The following is a 25,245-nucleotide window of genomic DNA, read 5'->3' on the forward strand; positions in this document are numbered from 1 at the left end:
TTTGAACACACTCAGTGAATCATTTTAACAATTTAGATGTCTTTGGAAGCATGTCTAAACTGCTGATGTGTCTCTTGGATCTATCACCTATCAACTATCACCATCTGAAGTGTGCCACTTCCCCCAGCCTCTCACCTCAAATGAAGACCCCTATGGGTCAAATTGAGCTTTGATAAGAAGTAGAAGCAGAAAGTAAGCTCAATTTGACCCGTAGAGGTCTTCACTTGAGGTGAGAGGCTGGGGGAAAGGAGTGGCGCACTTCGGATGGTGATAGCTATTGGATGAAGTGGACACCGATCGATTATATTGCACATGCACTTTTCCTATGTATGAACTGCTATATGGAGATTTTCTCCCTTCTCATTGAAGTTTGATTGCACCTTCTGGACATTTTACCTTATTTTACATGCACTTTATGAGTTAATTGGACGTCATTAGAGCTTTATCACATCTGTTATCCATTTGCACTTCATGAGATTATTGGATTTTATTAGCATTATTATTACACTCTGTGACATCGATTTGCACTTTATGAACCTTTGTTGCATTTATATATTGTTATTATATTATTAGCACATATGCTATACTGAAGATCTGTTACACTTGGTGCTTTCAGACTTGTTGTTGCAGCACATTCCTGTCAGTGGCTCATAGTTAGTGTGTTATTAATTATCATTCATCTATATTTTGTTTATTTTAGTTAGCGCCACATACCTTCTTATTTACATTGCTTAATTCTGGCGGCTTCTCACATTCTAATTTTCCTTTTGTAGTGAGTTTTGGTTTTAGTACACACCCCACTTTTCATACTGTATATTATAGATGTGTTGTGCTGTGTAGCTGTGCAGAGCAAACCTACACATAAAGGTCTTCCACTTGTGTTGTATGGCCATCTGAGAATAGTCTCTCCAGTGTTTGGATTAATAGTCAGATAGCCTTGTGCTACTGCCTGTTAAAAAAAATAATAATATAATATGGCAATGTTTTGGACCCCAATATAATAAAATATTTAAAAAAAAGTTTGGGTATATCTAGGAATATCTCTTCTTGACATCACACACCAACGCTATAGATGTTAGTATTATTATTATTATGATGTTTATTGTGCTAATATGTCCACACAATGTACTATGTTAGATGCTGGGATTTGCATTGCAGATGTCGCAATGCCTGTATTTTCAACTTCTTGTCTGCCCCCAACAGTTTTGTTAAAAAATAAAAATAAAAAATAAATGTGTGTGTGTGTGTGTGTGTGTATATATGTATGTGTATATATGTATATATATATATATATATATATATATATATATATATATATATGATATGGGCTTGTATACTATTTTTGTGTGTCTAAAATAAAAATGAAGGCCCGCTATGGAGAAAAAAAAATATGATTTTATCATAACTGTATGCGGTAATTGCCTGTAATGAGAGTATTCAGTATATGAATTATTTATTTTTTTCACATTCTATTATTTATACTTTCTCCACATTTACATGTGTACCAAGCTATCCAGCAAAAGTGACCATTACAGGCGTTCGAACATGCGCTAGCACAGGAGTTTAGTCATCCCGGCACCAAGGCACACCATGCCACAAGAATGTACCTTTAAAGTGTTACTCAACCCACAACAGTAAAATTAGTCTGTGTATGCAGTAAAGCATGCTTGTTATACTCACTGTGGAACCTAAGGGGTTAATCCTGCATATTGTGTAAAAAGACTGTTTACTCCTGTCTTCTTTGCTCCTCCCCTTCTTCCACAGTCCTCAATCGATTTCCTGATAGAACAGAGCCTTGGGGCACTCTGCACATGCTCAGTTTGGTGTGTATTGCTAGAGAGTTTTTGTTTTTTTGGTAGGGTACATGTGATTGGCACAGGGCCAATCAACACTGTCCAGACAGAGGGTCATGAGTCATGCAGCCGCATAGGACAGTCAGAGCAGAATGACAGTTCCTCTTATAAGCTTTAACAGTCATAACACTGCTATATACTGCTGATGAGAGAAGGTATTTAGCAGTTTATATTTACAAAAACAAATGCACTTCCATGTTCTGTGAATAGGCAGGTAAGTTTGTGGTATTGCAGAAGAGATATAGCACGTCTCTTCTGCAACAAAGATCCTGTTTCCAACTTTTGTGCTTTACACTTTAATGGTAGGTACAGACTGAATCACATATGTATTATTTTGCCCATAGTTCCACTTTCACATCAGTGTCAGTACAAAGAATGTTTCAATTTTTCTTCAACTAGACAGAGCTGTTAATAAAACTTTAAGTGCTCTCATTGAGGTTAGAATTTGTCTGTCATTTGGCCCTTATTCTGTTCTGGTCTCATAAGTGCAAATCTCTTACTGACTTAGCACAATTGCAGGAGTCTGGTAACTGCTATTACTAGAATGGGAAGTTTCCACATAATGAGACATTTTATGCTGTAAATTCTATAGAGCAAGCTGTGCGGGCTTCTGGAGTAGAAATTACATGCAGTAATATATTACTGTCGTGGTAATTGCTAGCATTGTAAGACTGTTTGCCCTTTTCTTAGCGTAATAACAATGGCAAGAAATAATGGCAGCCAATCAAAAGCTTATAGTGTTGAATGTAAGGACTATTGCTTGTCTAACTTGCTGTGTCTGTTTCCACACAGTGCACCTAGTAGATATATGGAACGTTATAGAAGCCCTTCGGGAAAACTCGTTAAACAACCTTGATCCCAACGTGGAGCTGAATGTGGCACGGTTGGAAGCTGTGTTATCGACGATATTTTACCAACTCAATAAGAGAATGCCGACCACTCACCAGATCAGCGTGGAGCAGTCCATCAGCCTGTTGTTAAATTTTCTGTTGGCTGCTTATGATCCGTAAGTATGTTTTCAAGTGTTTGTATTGCATCTGTGGGTTTTTTATAAATGGACACATTAGCTTGTCAAACATGCTTGCTTATAGAAGGTACATGTTGTTATGGTGGCCTATACTGTCTCTATACCATGAACACCATTATGTTTTACTGTGAATTCTGTGACGTTTGTTGTGAGCAGTCTGTTATAAACTTCCTCACCATGGACCTAAGGTGAATAATTCAGCCTTCACCCAGTCAACCTTCAAAATGCTAAACCCGGCGATTTCCACCATCAAATCGCCTTTGTGCCCTGTCTTAGGCAATTTCAACTTCCCCTCAGAACTTGGTGGAGGCCCATTCCAAAACCTGCTTGATGCTGACTTCTTCCAAGTGTCACATTTCCTCACGTCAGACAGTTGGCCCTCAATCTCGACCCTGATGCAACCGGATGGACGATCCGCCTTAAATTTTTGGAAGGTGCTTCAACTTCACCACTTTCTCTATTCGCTGCAGTGTACAGGCATTTTCCATCTCCTCCATTTGAGTTTCATTGCATGGAGAGCAGTGCTCTTCCCCGTACCCTCTCCACTATGTATTCCCTATTGTCAGCCACACCCGAAGACTTCAGTTTGCCCTACCTCACTAAATGGGAAACAGACTTGGGATGTACATTCACCCCTGATCAAGATAGAACAAACATCCAGCTTGCCCTTAAATCTTCCGTGTACACACGCATTCTGGAATGCAACTATAAGTTTCTTACCAGATGGTATAATCCCCCATCAGTCTTAAGTCGCTTCTTCCCAGCAGCCTTGGACTATTCCTGGACTATTCCTGGATATGCGGGAGAGGACAGGGGACACTTTTTTGCACATATTTTTGGTGTGCCCGGGTTTGGAGACCTTCTGGAGGTAAGTATGCAGACTTATACAACAGTTTACAGACTTTCTGGTTCCAGAGGACCCAGCTTTCTTTCTGCTTCATTACTCTGACATTCTTACATTCTTACAACTCTTACAACATGTAGAAAGTTGGTACTGCACCATCTACTTAACGCAACCAAAAATTGCATTGCATTGCGATGAAAAGATCCTGACCCTCCCTCTATTCAGATGTGGCTCAGAAAAGTCAAGGACATTTATAAAATGGAGGATCTAGTGCTTTCAGCATTAAACGAGCATAAACATAAAAAAAAAAAGTGGCTTTTATGAAATATGTTTATATATTCAGATGAAGGTAGATCTCTGCTAGATAGAACCCCTCAGTCAAACGAAATACTCTGTCCAGGCCAACATGCTTTATTTGTTTTGTTTTGAAATTATTATTTTTTTCCCCCTTTTCTATCCTTACCTAGTCCTTTTCCTTTCTTTCCCTCCTTTTTCTTCCCAATGATATTATAAAACCCAGGTATCCAACTTGTTTACATTTTTTGGTCTTACATTACCTAGTATAGCAATATTATTCACTTTTTGTACACTGTGATCTGAGGTATTAAGTTATTCCTGCACTCAGTCTGTTGGACTGCACTTTCGCAGTTCAGATGCTGATATAATCTGTTGGTTACCTTTGTATTGTAAATAAAGAACCTGGAAAATGCTAAAAAACAAAAACAAAACAAAAACTACTCTGGTGGTCCATGGTGCCCAGTCACATGACCCAATGCCTAGGCACTTGATCAAATCTGTTGATTTGGTTATGTAATTTATTTACCTTATTTAATATATTTTTATTATTAAACATATATTGATAATTTAATATTTAATTTATTTAATAATTTGTGTAACTTAGTTATGTAAATGACACCTATAGGATCCTAGGGCAGTGTTTTCTTTTAGTTGTTTCCCAAAATACTCTTGAACCTGAGAGGTGGGATTATCACCAGAGACTCTTCCCCCATATTGGTCATGCTAAAATATTTTTCAAAAAGTGATAAATGAATGCAATATAGTAATTAATGATCTTTTGGTCCTCCCCATAAAGAAACTGTGTACCCATGTACAAGTAGAATTGGCTTCCAAATTGATAACTCTATAAAAACAAAAGTCCTACCCAAAATAATTTTTATATATAAGACCACTTTCACACTGAGGAGCTTTCCAGGCGCTTTCACGCTAAAAACAGCGCCTAAAAAGCTCACGAAAACGTATTTCCATTAAAATCAATTAATGCTTTCACACTGGGGCAGTGTGCTGGCAGGGCTGTGAAAAACTCCCCTCTCCATTGAAATGAATGGAAAGCTTTTCAAAAGCACCTGAAAAGCTCTTCAAAAGCGCTCTGTGTTTTTACTGGCAGTTTAGAAGCGCCTCAGTGTGAAAGTGGCCTAACAGTTATAGTGAATTTTATAATTAATGTTATCTAACATAGTTAGGCCCCTTTCACACTGGGGCGGTGCGAGCGTCGGCGGTAAAGCGGCTCTCTGCGGCCGCTAGCGGGGCGGTTTTAACCCCCGCTAGCGCCCGAAAAAGGGTTAAAACCGCCCGCAAAGCGTCGCTGCAGCGGCGATTTGCCGGCGGTATAGCCGCGCTGCCCAATTGATTTCAATGGGTAGGAGCAGTGAATACACCACTCCAAAGATGCGGCTACCAGGACTTTTTTCACCATCCTGCTAGCGCACTGCTCCAGTGTGAAAGCCCTCCGGCTTTCACACTGGAGTGAAAGGGGCAGTTTTTTTCAGGCACAACACAGGCGCTACTTTTAGCGCTGTAGCGCCTGAAAACCGCCCCATTGTGAAAGGGGCCTTACCAAGGTTCAAGATCAGCATATCAATAAGGAAGTCATTTAAATCACCAGCATGTGTAGTCCAGTATATTTAGCAGAAATAGAAAATTATGCTTTATTAACAATACAAAACTGTATTTTTGCTATTTTCCATGAATACAATTGTTTATCAGTATAACTGAATGTTCCATTGATTTGTAATCCATAGAGAAGGACACGGTAAAATAACAGTCTTCGCTGTCAAAATGGCTTTGTCCACACTGTGTGGAGGGAAAATAATGGACAAGCTTAGATGTGAGTATAACATTAGTTATTGCAGTTTGGGAAAACTTTGTACACAATATTGATGTCATTATACATTAGAAAAATAGAAACGTGATGGCATAAAAAAGGCCAAGTAGTCCAAGTCTGCCCATTTTTTTGTTTTTTTTGTTTGCTTTGTTTTTTTCTGTTAACTTTAGTGTCTGAGTATATATCTGCGTTTGTCCCAAGTATGGTATGTTTGAAGCCATTTACTGTTGATTGTCTCACTACCTCTCTCTGCTGGAAGTTTATTCCAAACATTAACTATGCTTTCAGTAAAATAATACTTTCCTCCAGTTAATTAAAGGTCCTGTCCCCATGTTCTTGGTTTTGGTTTCTTATTGAAAAACCTGCCCTCCTGAACCTTATTCACCCCCTTCATGTATTTAAAGGTTCCAGTCATATCTTTTTATCTTCTCTCCTCCAGACTGTACATATTACATATTGTTTAATCCCCCATACCTTTCACCATTTGTGTTAGCCGTCTATGGACTTGTTCTATATTATCAATATCTTTTTGTAAGTGAGGTCTCCATTACTGGACAGTGTTCTAAAAAAAAAAAAAAACGAGCTCCACTCAAAAAGGGAAGTTTCACTTTAAGTACACCTCCCCTGCCACACTTGGCATGCAGTTTTTTTTTGGGGGGGGGGGGGGGGGGGTACCTAGTTATGCTTAGGCCATCCAGGCAGAAGTTCTCCTCCCCCCTCCCGCATTCTTCTGGGACAGGTCACAGGACACAGACTTCCAAACTATTCAGGAGGCATAGAGCGACTCGCGCATGCAGCGGGGACACTCGGCTGGGATGCCGCAAACTTCCAGGCGCCCACAGTCAAAACGCTAGAGCTAGGGAGAGAAGGGACGGCTTGGGTGAGCATATCACTGGATTGTAGGACAGGTGAATGTGTGTTTAGTAAAAGTCATCAGCTACATTTTTATTTAGGCTCCGTTCACATCTTGCTGCCCCAGTTTGCCCGATCTGGGGTGCCAAGATATGAATGGAGGGTTAAGAAAGGCAAAAACCACTGATGCTCCTATTTAAGATGTAGGTACTTAAACTTGGTGATCTCTGATACCTTCCCTAATCACCTCTGACAAGCTATATATATGGATATTCACTGTCTGACTTGCTCAGCACTGCACTTCTTGAGAATTCTCCCCAACTGATCCTGGTCCTCCCAGGGATGCATGCTGTACACTACATTTATACCAATGAAAAGTCCATGCTCCTGCATACACTATACGGCACCTGACTGCCCTACTGATCATCTGGCGTCAGTACTTTCACTGACGCAGAGCAAGCACTGGAAGAGTAAAGCCTTCATCTTCATGTTTGTTCTAGACTAGTGACTCACAAAGTACTGAAACCATTTTAGTAATCATGACCACCAGGGAACTAGCATTTTTAGGACAGGAGCAGCAGAGTCATCCAATATCTCGAAGTGTAATTGTGTTTGCAAAGCATTAATTGATTTTCAGTTAGAAAGCCCAGCACTGCCTGTGTTCTTGTCAGCAGCCTTTGTACAACCTAAGCTGGCCATAGATGAATTGAAAAGCAGATAGTTCAGCAAGGACTGGCTGAATTTCAATCCATCCATTCCCACTCGAGAGAATTCAATCTAACAAGGAGTCTCTCTCAAAGGAGAATGTTGGAAAATTTCCATTCAATGCTGCAGCACTGATTAGTGTATTCTGACAGCAGTTGAATTCCTACTGGCAGAATACAATAGCATAGCAGTGAGGATTCCTCCATCTACTTTGTTTAGCTGGATGGGGGGTTCTGTTTTTTTCTTTTTCTTTTTTTTGATAGACCCCCTGGCTGATCAAAAATAACATATAATGCCTCTATGGCCAGCTTCACTAATTCAAAAAAGTTTCAATTCCTGCATGAAATGGAGATGATTTACACTGGGGCAAAAAAGTATTTAGTCAGCCACCAATTGTGCAAGTTCTCCCACTTAAAAGGATGAGAGAGGCCTGTAATTGTCATCATAGGTATACCTCAACTATGAGAGACACAATGTGAAAACAAATCCAGACAATCACATTGTCTGATTTTTGAAAGAATTTATTTGCAAATTATGGTGTAAAATAAGTATTTGGTCACCTAAAAACAAGCAAGATTTCTGTCTCTCACAGATCTGTATCTTCTTATTTAAGAGGCTCCTCTGTCCTCCACTCATTACCTGTATTAATGGCACCTGTTTGAACTTATCAGTATAAAAGACAACTGTCCACAACCTCAAACCGTCACACTCCAAACTCCACTATGGTGACCAAAGAGCTGTCGAAGGACACCAGAAACAAAATTGTACACTTGCACCAGGCTGGGAAGACTGAATCTGCAATAGGAAAGCAGCTTGGTGTGAAGAACTCAACTGTGGGAGCAATAATTAGAAAATGGAAGACATAAAAGACCACTGATAATCTCCCTCGATCTTATGATGCATGCAAGATCTCACCCCGTGGGGTCAAAATTATCACAAGAACGGTGAGCAATAATCCCAGAACCACACAGGGGGGGCCTAGTGAATGACCTGCAGAGAGCTGGGACCAACGTAACAAAGGCTACCATCAATACCACAGTAGGCCGGCAGGGACTCAGATCCTGAAGTGCCAGACTTGTCCCGCTGTTTAAGCTAGTACATGTCCGGGCCCATCTGAGGTTTGCTAGAGAGCATTTGGATGATCCAGAAGAGGATTGGGAGAATGGCATATGGTCAGATGAAACCAAAGTAGAACTGTTTGGTAAAAACACAACTTGGAGGTGTTTGGAGGAGAGAGAATGCTGAGTTGCAACCAAAGAACACCATACCTACTGTGAAGCATGGGGGTGGCAACATCATGCTTTGGGGCTGTTTCTCTGCAAAGGGAACAGGACGACTGATCCGTGTACATGAAAGAATGAATGGGGCCATGTATCATGAGATTTTGAGTGCAAACCTCCTCCCATCAGCAAGGGCATTGAGGATGAAACGTGGGTGTCGCTTTCAGCATGACAATGATCCCAAACACACCACCTGGGCAACGTAGGAGTGACTTTGTAAGAAGAATTTCAAGGTCCTGGAGTGGCCTAGCCAGTCTCCAGATCTCAACCACATTGAAAACCTTTGGAAGAAGTTGAAAGTCCGTGATGCCCAGCGACAGCCCCAAAACATCACTGCTCTAGAGGAGATCTGCATGGAGGAATAAGCCAACATACCAGCAACAGTGTGTGACAACCTTGTGAAGACTTACAGAAAACGTTTGACCTCTGTCATTGCCAACAAAGGATATATAAAAAAGGTATTGAGATGAACTTTTGATATTGACCAAATACTTATTTTGCACCATAATTTGCAAATAAATTCTTTCAAAAATCAGACAATGTGATTGTCTGGATTTGTTTCCACATTTTGCCTCTCATAGTGGAGGTATACCTATGATGAGAATTACAGGCTGCATCTTTTTAAGTGGGAGAACTTGCACAATTGGTGGCTGACTAAATACGTTTTTGCCCTACTGTATGTCCCTTCTTTGAGTCATTCGACTGCCACTACTGATCGGATGCTGGTTTTCCAGCATGCTAATTCGACAGAAGCCATTGAGACCAGTTTGTTAGACAGGGAGCTGTACACAGGTACCGAAAATCATCCGGTTCCTGCCGAACCGACCATTTTTAGCCTGTGTGCGCCTGGCATAAGCGATGTTAGTGCGACTATGTCCCCTGCTGTGTTATGTTCTGATGGGCCATTGGCTACAAGCGCTGATCGGCTTCTGGTCTGATGCTGGTTTTCCATCAAGACTGTTCAAAATAAGCCGGTTGTGAGACTGGCTTCTGTCAGACAGGCAGCTGTACACACTGTCTGAATGTCGGCCAGTTCCTCCTGAAATGCCTTGTGTAGCTATGGTGTCTAATACTGTTGGCTAGCCAGTTGACTGGGTAGATTTGGAGCAGCATAGAACAGTTAGCCTAGGCCCCTATGGGGACTGAAAGAAGAAATATGACCCTGGCAACTCTCATTGTTTATCAACAAGTTGATAGTCCGTGACATAAAAGAATTATTCTCACTTTGCTTCTATCCAATTAGTTTTATTGTAGTCATTTTCTGATGCAATGGTACCTCCTACTGATATTCATTCTAATAACTAATCTTACATTATGCCTAGCATACAAAGTAATTTATGTTCTGTTTCATCTGCTTCCAGATATTTTCTCCTTGATCTCGGAGTCAAGTGGGGTAATGGTTTATGGAAAATATGACCTGTTTCTTAGGGAGGTGCTCAAACTGCCAACTGCTGTGTTTGAAGGTCCTTCATTTGGCTATACGGAGCAATCTGCAAAATCTTGTTTCTCACAGCAGGTACAATAAAGTTAAATAACATTGTTATAGTTTAAAATGAAAGCAGATTGATGAACAATATGGATGAGGAGTTTGCATATCTGTAAGTGGAAGATCACTATTGCCTTTTGGTGCACATACATTTTCTTTTACATATAAAATTGAGTACTGTCCGTGATACTTTTTTTATTTGCACTAACATAATTTTTCATGGACAAGCTTTCAGGGTGTGTCCCCTTCTTCAAGGTCCAAGCAGTACTGATTCACAAATGTTTTAGCAGAAGGTAAAATGTTAAAACAAAAAAAAAAAAAAATCTCTGAGGGAAAGAAAAAAGAAAAACAAACACATACAAATCAATGTGTATGGCAATGCTAATAAAGCTATCAGCAGGTTCGATAAGACAGAGGGAAAGCTGTAAACTGGAGGGGGATGATAGACACAGAGGGGGTCATAAAATTGTAGTATAATGGGTGAGGAAACCAATATCTAAATTTAGGCCATTGTTTTTTGTGTCAAAAAGAAGTATCTTTTTTTTTTTTTTTTTTTTTTTTTTTTTTAAGAAGTATCATTCTTGGCTCAAACTTTTTCCTTTCCTGGATTGTTCTGAAATTCCCTTTTAAGAACTAAAACATTGAAGTCTTTTATAGTGTGGTCCGTTTGTGAGAAATGATGTCCCACAGGTGTGCAGAAACTGTCTTCCTTATGTTCCTTGATGGTATGTCTGTGCAAATTCTTCCTCACTTGCAACTTCTGTCCTGTTTCACCAACATAAGATCCTTTGCTACACCTGTTGCATTGGATGAGGTACACCGCATTACTGGAGGTGCAGCTGTATGATCCTGTGATATTGAAGGTCCCATTTGTGTGTGTGACACTTTTGGATAGGTTGATCTGGTTGCACAGTTTGCAGCATTTTTTATTGCTGGGTTTGCTTCCATTATTTGTGACTTTATAATCAGAGTGAAGTTTCCTGCTGATTAGTTTGTCTGAGGTTGGGTGGTTGTCTGAAAGCCAATAATGGGGGTTGTTGGAATATTTTTTTCAGAGTTTCATCCTCTGTTATAATGGGTTGTAAATCTTTGATTATCTTTTTTTTCTCTGTGTATTGGAGGAGATTTTCTCTTCTGGTTTTCAAGGTTGTGTTTATGCTGCTGTTGATGGTTTTGTCTTTGTAACCTTTCTTATGGAAGGAGTCTGACAGTGTTCTGAGATGTTTATCTCTGTCTTCTGGGTCTGAACATATCCGGTGCTATCTGATGGCCTGGTTGTGTATGATGGCTCATTTAGTGTGTTGGGGGTGAAAACTGGAATGATGAAGATAGCTGCACCGGTTAGTCGGTTTTCTGTATATCGACGCATGAAGCTTATCATCCCTGATGTATACTGTAGTGTCTAAGAAGTTAACGTGTGTTTGAATAATTCTTTTTTAGTTTGATAGATGGGTGAAAAGTGTTGACCAATGAGAAAAATAGTTTTCTTCACCTTCAGTCCATATCATGAAGATTTCATCAATATAGCGGTAATATCTGTATGGCTTTTGTTGTATGCTGTTCAGGAAATTGTCCTCCAGGTCAGCCATAAATAAATTTGCATATTGGGGTGCCATTTTACTTCCCATAGTAGTACCAATAAATTGGATATAGATGTCATTGTTGAAAGTAAAGTAGTTATGTGTAAGAATGAGTTTGATGAGCTGTGTAACATCCTCAGCAGTGTATTTGTGGTTTGTTGAGGATGATAAGAATCTGTGACATGCTGCCAACCCATCCTTGTGGAGGATGTTACTGTACAGAGATTCTACATCCATAGAGACTAGAAGTGTTTTTGGTGGTAATTGTGTATTGTTAAGCTTGTTCAGAAAATCAGTGGTTTCTTGCAGGAAACTAGTAGTGTTCATGACTAACGGCTTTAACATGTTCGGTAAGTGTATTCATACCTGTTATAATGGGTCTACCTGGAGTTCCTGGCTTGTGAATCTTGGGCAGCATGTAGAAGTCTCCATGAATATATTTATACTTTTTACAGTGTCCTCTTTACCAAAGGGTCTTGTGACATGAAACTGCAGAATAAGCCCTTTTATACAGGTCACGGTACTTTAATGTAACTTATGTATATTTATTATTTCTTCAAAAAAACAATAATCCAATTGTAGTGGGAAAACCTGGTTACTGGCACAGGCAGACTGACAAATAAAAATGACTAAAGAGATACACTGATTAATAGAAACAATAAATGACATTAAGAAGCGCCTAACCTAGAATAACCATGTACAAGTAAATAAATAAAGTTTCTCTACGGACTACCCACCCTATGGGTGACTTAAGTAAAGCCAGGTGAAAAAATTAATAAAATAAATAAATGAAGAAAAAAGTGAATGGGTTAGAGCTGCCTTTACCTAGAAACCTCCACCCCAGACAATGGGGGGGGGGGGGGGGGGGGTGGGTTTAAAAAGTGTGAATGATAGGTTATGGCGATAAACCCAAACTATTCTATACTTGGCGTATTATAGCCTATCTGTGACAAATAAATAGAACTGGTTTGTATGGTAAAACATATAGTGCAAAACTGTAATTCGGTGCTGAAATATTATTTGAACATTAAGAAATTAATAAAATGTGATAATAACTGATGTGTTAACCACGTGCTAACACAGCTGTGCCTATCAAATTAATATAAATTCCATATAACTATTACACAAAAATTAATTCCAAAATTATTGTGCAAACTTCATTGTATGTGAAAAAAACTTTCAAACACGCATCCTAGAATCACTGAAGAAATGTCCCATATAACAATGTTCCAGGTAACAGTGAAACAAAATAAAGTGACTAGTGCAGAAAGTGCCAATATCTTCAATGCAGAGAAAACAATCTTCCCCGGTGCGCCACTCAGTGTTGTGGTAATGTGAATGCTCTCACCAGAACTTCTACCCCTGTGGGGTTGGATGGACTTTCACAGTATGAGCCACTGTGCTGCTATCTGGCCTCTGCTGCTGGTGCACTGGGGAGATGTTTGCTCTTCAATTTATATTGTCTGTGTGGTCTGACGTGGAGAAAATCCGATGCTGGTGGCCGTGTGTTTAAGATGGAGACTGAGAAGCTGTTCAACCATCTGGAACCAGCTATCCTGTAACGTGAAGACTTCTCATTGTATGTTGTCCTCTCCTCACCGCCTCTTATCCCCATAAATGTTCTGTTCAGGATTTATGGGGATAAGAGGCGGTGAGGAGAGGACAACATACAATGATAAGTCCTCACGTTACAGGAGAGCTGGTTCCAGATGGTTGAACAGCTTCTCAGTCTCCATCTTAAACACACGGCCACCAGCATCGGATTTTCTCCACGTCAGACCACACAGATCTGGTTCCAGATGGTTGAACATAGGTGAAAAGCCATTTGTGCTGCAGCAGCCCCCCAGAGCCCCTCTTTTTTTTTTTTTTCTTACCTGAACCCAATTGTTCCAGCGACTAAAATGTTCCAGCCGCTGTCTCAGGTGCTCATTGGACAGATTAATATCAATGGGAGCCATTGGCTCCCACTGATGTCAATCAAATCCAGTGACAAGGGGGCGGGGCCGCGTTCTGCATCAATGGATGCAGCAGCAGGACTCGGGAGCGCGCCCGCACGAGTGCCCCCATGGAGAGCAGCTCTCCGTGGGGACACTTGATGAGGAGGAGGGACGCCACTGGGGGGACACCAGAAATGGAGGACCAGGTGTAAAACCCAGGTAAGTATAGGTATGTTTGTTTAAAAAAAAAAACCTTTACAATCACTTTAAAGTCGCAAACAAAAATATAAAATATTGCAGCCTACTAGTTCTTGGATGTCGTGCCTGCCTTAGTTTTTAAACTTTTTTCCCTTCATTCTCACATTGCAATCTGGGCAGTAAATGTTATTTTTCAACTTCTTTAACAGACCAAGCTGTTCAGCAGAAGTGGCAGCTAGGGGGTTGAGACAAATCAATTAATGCTGTAAGGGGTGTTTGCAATGATCAGCTTTTATTCTTTTATGTAAAACTTTTGTCCCAAAGAATAAAAAAAAAACTGTTGGTGTAGCTGTAACATGGTCACTTCTCTTTCTCCAGCCTGTGATTTGACAGTCAAGGGGCAGCAACAGACTAAGGTAGTTAATCCCTCTGCTTACTCTACCCTCTGCTCCAGCATTTTTTTTGTCAGCATATGTGTAAGGGCCGGTTCACACTGGGGGCGATGCGAGGCGACACGACTTGCCTCGCCGCGACCTGCCGCGACCTCAGCGGCGACTTGCAAATGACTTCTGTATAGAAGTCAATGCAAGTCGCCCCGAGGTCGCCCAAAAGTAGTACAGGAACCTTTTTTCTAAGACGGAGCGACTCGAGTCGCTCCTCTTAGAACGGTTCCATTGTACAGAATGGGGGCGACTTGTCAGATCGCGGCACGGCAAGTCGTGTCGCCTCGTCTCGCCCCCTGTGTGAACCGGCCCTAAGCAGCACATCTGTTTGGTACCTAATGCTGCCCCTCCACTCTCCAAGTCTACAGTACGCTTATAACAGGGGTGCTCAACTTGTGGCCCTCAACCTCAAACCAAGGAAGTGCATGCCTTGGGTTGGCAACCCATTGATTGCTATTTGGGGTTGTCTACCCGCCATCCCAGAGCATCAGAGTGCATCGAACTGGCACCAGTAGCAGAGAAAGCAGGCAGCCGAGGAGAGAGCAGGAGCTGCATAAACGTATGCTTCCTCTGTAGCACCGGTGTGATGCAGAGTGCACTTCACATGAAACATTTCTAGCAGCCTTGGAGATGGAGAGCAATGACAGCAGAAACTGAAAATGAAAAGGTCATTGTATGAAACATCACATACATGTGGCATATTCGTTTTTGCAAAGGGCATATTAGCACCTCAAAAATGGTTAACAACTATTAGGCAGGTTTTTCACTGATCCGTGGCTGTAGCTCAGTGCACCTGCGGCTTTCCACACCTAAACTCCCGAATACAGACATCAAAGCACATCAAAGCACAGTTAACCTACAGGAAAGCCACAGGTTCTGCATCCACATTGTAGATAAACCACAGCGCATCAGTGTGAAAGTAGCCTTATAGGTAGTTCAGGACAGTAATAGCTTGCTTATATTTGCAGTTTGGCAGGCAGTAAACCCCATATTTGAGCTGTGTTTTACAGTATATGTAGCAATGAGGACCCTGCCTCATGCTCCAGGGGGGCTTGTGCAACCCCCCTGTCACATTCTACTTTGCACTTGTACAGGAGGGACGGCATATACAGGACCCAGTCCCCTCCATTTTTTCTATCTGCAACTGCTAAAATCTGGCTTCTGCTCCTCTCCCTCCCACCAGCATTCAGCGGCTGCAGGAGGAAAATGTTCATTATACCATTCAAAATAAAAAAACACCCCTGGTTTACTAGAACTTGTTCAAATCCAGGTGGTTAAATGAGTTGCATTTAAAAATATCTTTATTTTTCAGTTACAAAATAACCGCATTCATTTTCACACATTTTTAGTTTATTGAGAATAAATATGACTACTCAAAGGTAGCTTTTTATTTCCTTACGTTTAATGGCCAGGGAATGCTCCTTTCCCTGAAATATTCCTAGCATGCTGTTGACATTGAGATACACAGACTGGTAGAGTTTAATGACTAAACTAATATTTTCAGTTTGACAGTGACAGTTTTTCATGGGTGGAGACACCTGTCTCATTATTTGCCAAGTGTGATAATTCCTTTAACTTGAGGATATTTTGTCTCGCTTTCAATGGAACACAGATGGCAGTACCATCTCCAGAGAGTTTCTCTAAACATATTTTACTTCATCCAAAAACAAAGTTCTGGCTGGAATTCTGATTTAAGTAAAGGCGCTTTGATTGAAATAAGGCACAGAATCGAGTGTATCGAAAGTCAAAACCTTTATTTAGTTTTGGATGGAGAAGAGGGAAGGGTTAGAACCTTGTTTAGGTTAATATTGCTGTCTGGGCCTTGCTAGGAACATATAGGGGATTATTTACTAAAGGAACATCCACTTTGCACTACAAGTGCACTTGAAACTGCACTGAAAGTGCACTTGGAAGTAAAGTCGCTGTAGATCCGAGGGGGGACATGCAAGAAAAATAAAAAACAGCATTTTAGCTTCCCCTCATTTCAGATCTACCCCTTAGATTTAGAGCGACTGCACTTCCAAGTGCACTTTCAGTGCAAAGTGGATTTGCCTTTTCGTAAATAATACCCCCATAGCCTCGCTATCTGTCCTAGTGAACATTGTCCCCAGGATAGACAGTAATACAAAGTCTAAAATCGAATGCCCTGTACACACGGTTGGACATTTCCGACCACAAAATCCATGGTATTTTTTCCGACGAATTTGTCCGAAACTTGTGTTGCATACACACGGTCGAAAAAAGTTGTCGGCAAATACGAACGTTCTGAACACGGTGACGTTTGTTGCGTACGACAGGACTACGTAGAGGCCAATAGCTTTTGTCTCGTAATTTATTCTGAGCATGCATGGCACTTTGTCCGTCGGAATTCTCTACAAACGATCAGAAAAAGTCTGATCGGTTTTTGTTGTCAGAAAATTTTAGATCCTGCTCTCAAATTTTTTCTGTCTGAATTTCCGACGAAAAAAGTCAGATAGAGCCCACACACGATCAGATTTTGCGACAACATAATCCGATTGGACCGTTTCCGACCGTGTTTACAGGGCATTACAGTTGTCATCAGAACTGGAGATTAAGGTAAATATACCAATTGAGACACACTTTAGGTGACAAGTGTCTGAGAGGAAATTTCTTCTCACTTTCTGTTTTGTCTCCAGACCAGAAATCCAAAGAAAATCTCACAATTTGACCATCAAACAAAAAAATAGTCTTACGGATTTTAACCGACGCTAATCAAAACTAAAATATATTTTTTTTGTTTTAGAAATGCTATAAGGTCATTGCAACATAACTTTAAAGAAAGCAAATTTATATGTAAAATTTCTATTAGCCTTACACACATTTAAATGTTTATTTAGCGTGAGAATATTCTTAAGACATTTAAATGGGAGGCTTAGGGTACATATATAATAAGAGCCCTTTGATATCTTAATATGCATTGCTACAGGGGACGTTTTCAGTGAAACACTTGCAACCTTGTTTAATCATTTATATGTTTCATTAAATAGTTAAAAGGACTCTAGGCTAAAATTGAATAATCTATGCCATGTTATTTGCCATAACAATAGTTGTCTTCAGTCATGTGACTGCTGTCATTGTCATTGACTCTCATTGCTAAAAATAACAGTTGTATACAGGCAATTGTTATAGCTTGGTGAGTAGAGCCTTTCATGGTTAAAGAAAGCGAGCTAGATTGTAGGTTGATTAGCATTTTTGTCCTTGAGGGCCATTCGGTGTGCCTGTAGGTGTACAGATGTGCTTCCTTGTGAAAGAAGAGATAATTATGTAATTTGTCACTACATGCGATGCAGGAGTAAACCATCAGCCAGGTAATAAATATCTCCATTCTTACATGGCAGTAAATAATAATTGTCACATTTTAATTCCAGTTTAGCATTAGAACTCTAAACCGTTCCTTATTTAGGAGTATGACATTCTGTAGAGATTTGATGTATTTAATAGATTTTTTTTTTTAATGCAATCTTATTATAAATTTAGATTTTTTTTTTTCTTGGGGCATCCATCATTACTTTGACTCTCATGAATGTATACTGTATGAGTTGGTTAGACAACTTTGTATAATTTGTTCCAAATTTTATTTCCAAATCTGGGATAGAAAAAGCATAATTTGCATCCTGTTGCTACTAATAAGGCAGAGGCTTTTACCTACATTTTTCCTCCCTCAATCCATCCATCCACATTGTTGTTGTAGATGGAGAAACTTTCTTCTTTTTTTAGCCCAAAAAAAAAAAAAAACATCCACAGGTCAACTTAAGTTTAGTACCATACAGTGATCCTTAAATCCCCTCCACCCAAAAGTCTTATGCCCCATATACACAATCAGATTTTCCGACAACAAATGTTGGATGTGAGCTTGTTGGCGGAAAGTCCGACCGTGTGTATGCTTCATCAAACAATGTTGGCTAGCGGGTGCTCAAATTTTCCGCCCACAAATTTTTGTACACAAGTCCGTTGCACAAAAGTAAACGCATGCTCGGAACAAAGTATGAGCAGGAAGCGCTCAGTCTTGTGAAGCTAGTGTTCATAATGGAGATATCAGGTACGTCTAGTACATCATTACATTCGTAATTGTTGGACAACATTTGTGTGACCGTGTGTATGCAAGACAAGTTGGAACCAACAGCCTTCGAACAAAAATCCACGGTTTTGTTCTCGGAAAGTTCTGTTGTGTGTATGGAGTAAGGATGAGCTCCGGTGTGTTCGCATACTCCATGTGCAGAGCCCGCCAGGAAGTCGGTGCTGTGCTAATCGCAGGCAGTGAGACGTTGTCCGGATGCCCGGCTGCAGAGATCGGGCAATGTCTCACTACCTGTGATTAGCGCAGCGCTGCTCCGACTTCCTGGCGGGCTCTGCAGGTGGCGTATGCGAACACGTCCGAGCTCATTCCTAGTACGAGGCCTTATACTCGCCTGTCTTTGAGTGATTCCCTGGGAGCCACACAGTCACCATTTCAAAGTCTCCTAGATGGGTAGCACTTCTTCTGCAGATAAATGGAGAAGCTAGCTGGCACTTATGCATCTTCCTGAGGTTCACACAATAATGATATTGCAAGAGTGAGAATAGGTAAGTATAGGACTCTGGGTGGAGGGGGGATAGTTAAAGTATAATTGTACTAAAAGGCTTTTTCTAACCTGTAACTAATAAATCTTATGAGGTAATTTTTTTTTAATCTCTTAACAGAAAAAAGTTACCTTAAATTCTTTCTTGGATACACTTATGTCTGACCCACCACCTCAGTGTCTTGTCTGGTTACCTCTCCTGCATCGACTGGCGAATGTAGAAAATGGTAAGTGACTCCCTAATGAGCAGCAAATGTTTTCATTTCTTTCCAATTTTGTAACTATGTTGTGTTGGGGGTTTGGTCTGATTGGAGTCCAGGCTGAGGTTGTCACTTCTGATCTAAGAGAATGTACGGCTGTGAGCTCATAGGGAGATTTTCTTTCACTTTTTTTGGAAGATTGTTTCACACAAATTAGACTAATTCGGTTTATTATTATTATTATTTAGGAAAAGCCATGCGGGTGTGTTGACTTCTTTTTTTAACCTAGGCGTCTAGCATCAAAAAAAAAGTCAACACCTCCACTCTTTCCTCCCTGGGGTCCCCCAAACATACCTTTTTTTCTAGGGGTCTTCTGGTTGGTTAGAGAACATCATAGGTCCATCTCTTTTCATCCATTGCATTGAACGTCTCTCACGTAATGATGTGTAAGTGTAAATACTGTCAGCTTAAGCTATGTGACACAGAGAATGGCTCTGTGAAAACTTGAGCTCAAAGGAAGTAATACTTATTTGGTTATGAAGATTTGTAACATTGAATGGTGGAAAGGCATTGCTGCAGTAGACAGCCCTGGGATAAAGGGGAATTTTGCAGCAAAAGCTGCCTTTTTTTTTTTTTTTTTTTTTTTTTTTTTTTTTTTTTTACTATTACCAGGCTAATTATTGTAATATTTTTGAAGCTGGAGTTTATCTTTTAAATTTCTCCTAAAAATATTCTCCTGAAAAAGCCCCATGAAAATTTAGCAAACATTAATTTATGCTGCTTATTCTGTTTGTTTTAATTACATACAAACTTAACCACTTCCCCCTTGCCATATAGCAGGATAACAGCCAGAAAGCCACTAGTGCGTGCCCTCAGGGGCGTGCAGGGGGCGATTGGTGATGTGGTGGTGTCGCCTGTCAGTGCCCATCAGTGTCGCCTGTCAGAGTGCCCATCAGTGCTGTCTGAGTGCCCGTCAGTGTCGCCTATCAGTGCTGCACATAAGCGCCTCATCAGTGCCAGTCAGTGCTCATCAGCGAAGAAGAAAATATACTTATTTACAAAGTTTTATAACAGAAACAAAGAAAAAACATTTCCCCAAATTTTCTTTTTTTTTTATTTGTAGCACAAAAAATAAAAAACCAAGTGGTGATCAAATACCACAAAAAGAAAGCTCTATGTGTGGGGAAATAATAACATTTTTATTATTTGACTCGTCTTGCAAACCTGGCCTGTTAGCAGGCCCTGAGGACAGGGTTGATGACCACTGACCTAGGGTGAAAACTGTACAGAGATAGCAGGGAAAATGCTAACTGATAACAGTCCAGAGGAAGAAAATACCAGAAATGATTAGCTCACAAGATTTCTGGCTTGATGAATAGCAATGTTTTTATATTTTCTAAACAGATATGGTAAAACACTTTCAATTGTATATTTAACAGACCAAAAGGGAGCAAATGGAGCTTACGTACACTTTATGGGATACTGCAGCGTACACCTCATTATTTTTTATTCCCCTTTATTTTATAAAAACTGCAAATTTCTCTGTAAGTTAGATGCCTTTTAGGATATCTCAAACTTTAACGCTTAATGCTTTGTGCACACGACCGGTTTTCCCGTCGGAATAAACTCAGAAGATTTTTCCGATGGAATTCTGATGGAATTCCGCTGAAACTGTCTTGTGTACACACGATCATACCAAATTCCGACCGTCAAGAACGCGGTGACGTACAACACATACGACAGGACTAGAAAAAGGAAGTTCAACCGCCAGTAGCCAATAGCTTCCGTCTTCCGTCTCCCGTTTTCCGGATAGGCATTGGTTCCGTCAGAAAAATATAGAACAAGTTCCCTTTCTATGTCCGTCAGACACAGTCAGATTATATGATGAAAAGCTCCCGTCTGACTTTTTCTGTCGGAAATGCCACTCGTGCGTATGGGGCATTCGTTTCACTAAAACCAAAAACACAAAAATCTGCACAATGGATATACCATTTGATGTGTACGTTTTGCTTATTCTTCTTTTTAGGAGAAATCTTCTTTCGTCCTACGCCCCGCACCTACCGCCACCATATTCTTCCCGTGCGGCAGAGGTTAATATAACTAAAGGGCTGTCAGGAGCTCTCATCAATCCACCATTCATAGACACAGTACTACAGCTTCTATGAATGGCACAGGATCTATGAATGGAGGGGGTGCAGCTATCAATCATCTGCCCTTCCCTCATTCATACAGTAGATCCTGTGTCATTCATGTTTTTGATTTTAGTTGAATATGGGCTTTATTTTTATTTTCCCATTGGTCCCTCGTCCTTTGTATGCCATAGCTAGATAGGTCATATCTAACTTTTTTGCTTTGCTTTGAATAAGCTGTGCAGTCAGTCTGCATGTTTCAATGAGGGGTGCATATAGACCTAACAAATGGGCCTGCACCTAGAATTCACATTATCTGCTTTCTTCCTGCAATGCAATAGGCACACAAGTTGAATTATTTGCAGGATTTCTACCAACGTTTAACAAAAATCCTGGTGTAAAAATAGAAGAGAGTTCTTTAATAAGCTGACAATGTTGAGACCAGAAATTTAGAATATATGTTATGATCATTTACTTGACTTATATGTGTGTACAAATAGGACAAGCATGCCTATCAACATATCTATACAATTTCTTTTCTCTCTTAGTCTTCCACCCAGTTGAGTGTTCCTATTGCCACAATGAGAGCATGATGGGTTTCCGCTATCGCTGCCAGCAGTGTCACAATTACCAGCTCTGTCAGGATTGCTTTTGGAGGGGACATGCCAGTGGTTCCCATAGCAACCAGCACCAAATGAAAGAGTACACATCATGGGTAAGAAGGGGCTCACAGGGTTCTGAGCTACGCCACAGAAGAGATACACAGGAGGGGATTAACCCAGAAATATAGGGAAACCAGCACGCTATATATTTGGTGAGGGGAGATTACCACTCCGATAATTGATAATTTATCAGCCAACTGGTGTTTGTGTACAGATAAATGGATTAAGCGTGAGTATTTCATATCGCTTCTGTGTTGTATGCCTAAATGTGTGGTACTTGAAGAGCTAGCTAAAATTCAGAAAGGGAACTAGATATGTTTGCCTTTTTGTTGGTTGATTGTTGTTTTATTGCTATTTAGTAGTTAAAAAGTTGAAGCTTAGTATTGTAACATTGCCATCAGGTTTTAAAAATCTTTTTTAGAATCACCAAACATCTGAAGTCGAAAATTTATAAAGAAACACCATAGAAGAAAAAAGAAATCTGCATTTTGGTGGTTCTTATCACTAAGTCTGGCAGATGACGTAGAAAGGGTTGCATTTTTGATATACATCTCTTTCAAATAATTAACTTTTTGTTTTGTTGGAAGTAGTTTTTTTGAGAACCTTGTTTCTCATTTGCTATTATTAACAATAATAATTTTAATTTTTTTTTTAATATTTGTTTTTTTTTCATCTTATGGGGAACAATTCACTACAAATGTGTAAACCAGTAAAAGGGTCAGCATTCACATTTGTCAACACATTAAACAAGCCAATTTTAAAAACCTACCCCTTTATTACATGGGTAGCAGAGGTCTCCAGCAAAATGTGTGGTGACCATTATTTTAAACCAGAAAAAAAACCTTACTGAGATTGTACTGTGAACTTTTCTTGCAATCTTGTTAATTATTAAAGAGGATCTGACCGAGTGTTCTGTTGGACTTGAGAGTTCCTTTATGTCCTTCCTCCCCAGCCCCCCCCTTCTTCTTTTTTTTTTTCTCTACTTCATCAACATCATGGGGGTGGTTGTGTTGTTTTTTTTGGGGAGTTTTTTGCCCCCAGGAACCCGTCTGGGCTCAGTTATTAGCCGTAACTGCCCTACATTTGGTATATGACATACTGTTTAGTTTCGTTACTGTTTATCATTTTGCAAATGGTTGAGGCTTCTTGCACCCCTTGGGGGTATTCACTCTACAGACATGCTTGCGATCACACATTAAGACTAAATTATGTATGATCCTTCTTGGAATTCTATCTGTTTGGTTCTTGACTTGTATTTTATGTTTCTGCGGACAACTTTCTTTGTTCCTTTTATTTTTCAATGAATACAAATTTATTATGGGGAAAAAAAATATTAAAGTTGAACATTTAGATCAACAAAAAACCCCAAAAGCTAAGGTCTTGATTGCACACGTGTTCAAAATGTGAATGGAAGCCACACACTGGAATCAAAGGGTGTCTGCTAGTGCCAATGAGAACGAAAGTGTCCCCAGGACATTGCCATGGCTCTTTACATGTCTTTATATGATATTTTGTCTTATTTGCAGAAATCTCCAGCAAAGAAGCTTACTAATGCACTTAGCAAGTCTTTAAGCTGTGCTTCCAGTCGTGAGCCTCTGCACCCAATGTTTCCCGATCAACCGGAGAAGCCTCTAAACCTGGCTCACATTGTGTGAGTATCACGCCAGTCAGCTCTGCAGATACGTTCCTTCCATTAAAAGTTTTAGGTGAACTCCTACACATTCTAAGAGTTTGAAAAAGTCAAGAACTAGGGTTTCCATTCAGGGGCAGCAATTCTGTATGTTGCTATGTATTGTATGTGCTTTGCATTGTGTGTGGCCTTCACGACTTGCCTAAAAACAGACTGCAACAAGCCTTTTGTATTACATCTCTTCTGCTGCTGAGCTATATGTTCAAAGGAAGGTCACGAGTGAATGAAATCTGTTTGTTTTTAGTGGCATTACACATTTCTATCTTTATTCTTTTGTGTTAGATGGGTCTACAGCACAAACAAATGTCACCATTTTATACATAAAAACCATATGAACTCCACTGGTGGATTCTTTTAAATTCAATTTAGTCGAGGTAAACCAGGAAATGTTGATTTAACAGTAGATATGTTTAAAGATGAACTCTAGCCAACTAACTCTAGCAGAGGTACCTCTAGCAGAGGTATTATTAGGGAATCATTGCAGTTCCAAAGCAGCCACCACCAGCTAACCTGTACTGTAGGAAGTGAACTGAGTGTCAAATATGCGATACTGCAATGCAGAACTGCAGTTTGGAATTGTTGGCTTCCATTCCCCTGGCAGATGTACGTTGTACTTACACAGGAAAAAAGCAATGTTTTTTGCAAGTTCAGTTAAACAAAATAAGCATGTTTTGTACATCGCAGAACGATAAGTATATACTTTAGCAGTTTGTTTTTATTTCACAGCAGTAGAACATGATCCTGTTGAGTGATGTATACCATTATATCTGTTGTATAACAACTATAATAGAAATCAGAACTAAAACACCACAATAATGTGAACTGAACGTACAAGTGGTTATTGGTGCACCAGCATTTCTTTTGATCAGTTATTACAGGTATTTTAATAGCACTGTACATACATATCAGTCTTTGCCCCCAAGGAGCTTACAATCTAAGTTCATCTTCTCCAAGCATATATACACGCATACACATACTCGGGCCAATTTTGATTGGGGACAGCCAACAGCATGTTTTTGGAGTATGCATGTAAGCAGTGAGAACATGCAAACTCCATGCAGATAGTGACTTGACTGGGATTTGATCCAGGGATGATAGTAAGCCACTGTCCTGTCCATTAGAAGTGTCATGGTGGATGTCTATTGTGAACCCTATAATGCAATCTGCAAACCCCCACAGCATCAGGTCATCTCAGACCTACGCTAACAACGTGTCTGGTGGAGGACGACCCTAATTGCTGTTTCGGATTCCAGTTTTGTCTTGTTGGGTGTTCGGGGTGGTAGACTTGCTATTTGAGGTACGAGGTGCTTACTGACCAGCAGGCTCTCCCTCTTTTGCCCCACCCCATCCCTGTTTCTTTCTCCCCTTTTCTTCTTTACTTGTAACCATTCCACAGTGTTTTTATTTATTTTTTTTTTTTTTGAGGGATGTTGTCCCATGCTTGCCTTAGCATATGCTGCTCTAAAACCTGGATACATATTTCAGCATTTATGGTGCCTTTCCAGATGTGTAGCCTGCCCATTTTATCCACACTAATGCACCCCCATACCATAAAATAGAACCACAGAGAATAGCGCACACATACAAAAAAAAAAAGTTACTTTCAAATCTTACAGAGCTATTTAAAAACCCCTGATCTTAATAAGTAAATATTGGG

General features: G+C 40.1%; 1 protein-coding gene across 20 annotated transcripts in view; it reads left to right on the forward strand.

Annotated features, from left to right (window-relative positions):
* DTNA (dystrobrevin alpha) overlaps positions 1 to 25,245 on the forward strand; it is a 370,761-nt gene that overhangs the window by 225,722 nt on the left and 119,794 nt on the right. For all 20 annotated transcript variants that reach the window (XM_077492634.1, XM_077492632.1, XM_077492641.1 and 17 more), the window contains exons 4-9: positions 2,646 to 2,859; positions 5,764 to 5,849; positions 10,045 to 10,199; positions 19,029 to 19,134; positions 21,785 to 21,951; positions 23,425 to 23,549. In XM_077492634.1, the coding sequence (XP_077348760.1) occupies positions 2,646 to 2,859; positions 5,764 to 5,849; positions 10,045 to 10,199; positions 19,029 to 19,134; positions 21,785 to 21,951; positions 23,425 to 23,549 (853 nt within the window). The remainder of the gene's footprint in view (positions 1 to 2,645; positions 2,860 to 5,763; positions 5,850 to 10,044; positions 10,200 to 19,028; positions 19,135 to 21,784; positions 21,952 to 23,424; positions 23,550 to 25,245) is intronic.

Source organism: Lithobates pipiens, unplaced genomic scaffold (genome assembly GCF_037356315.1).
Source record: "Lithobates pipiens isolate NorthernLeopardFrog02 unplaced genomic scaffold, aLitPip1_a1.2 Scaffold_19, whole genome shotgun sequence".
NCBI lineage: Eukaryota > Metazoa > Chordata > Amphibia > Anura > Ranidae > Lithobates > Lithobates pipiens.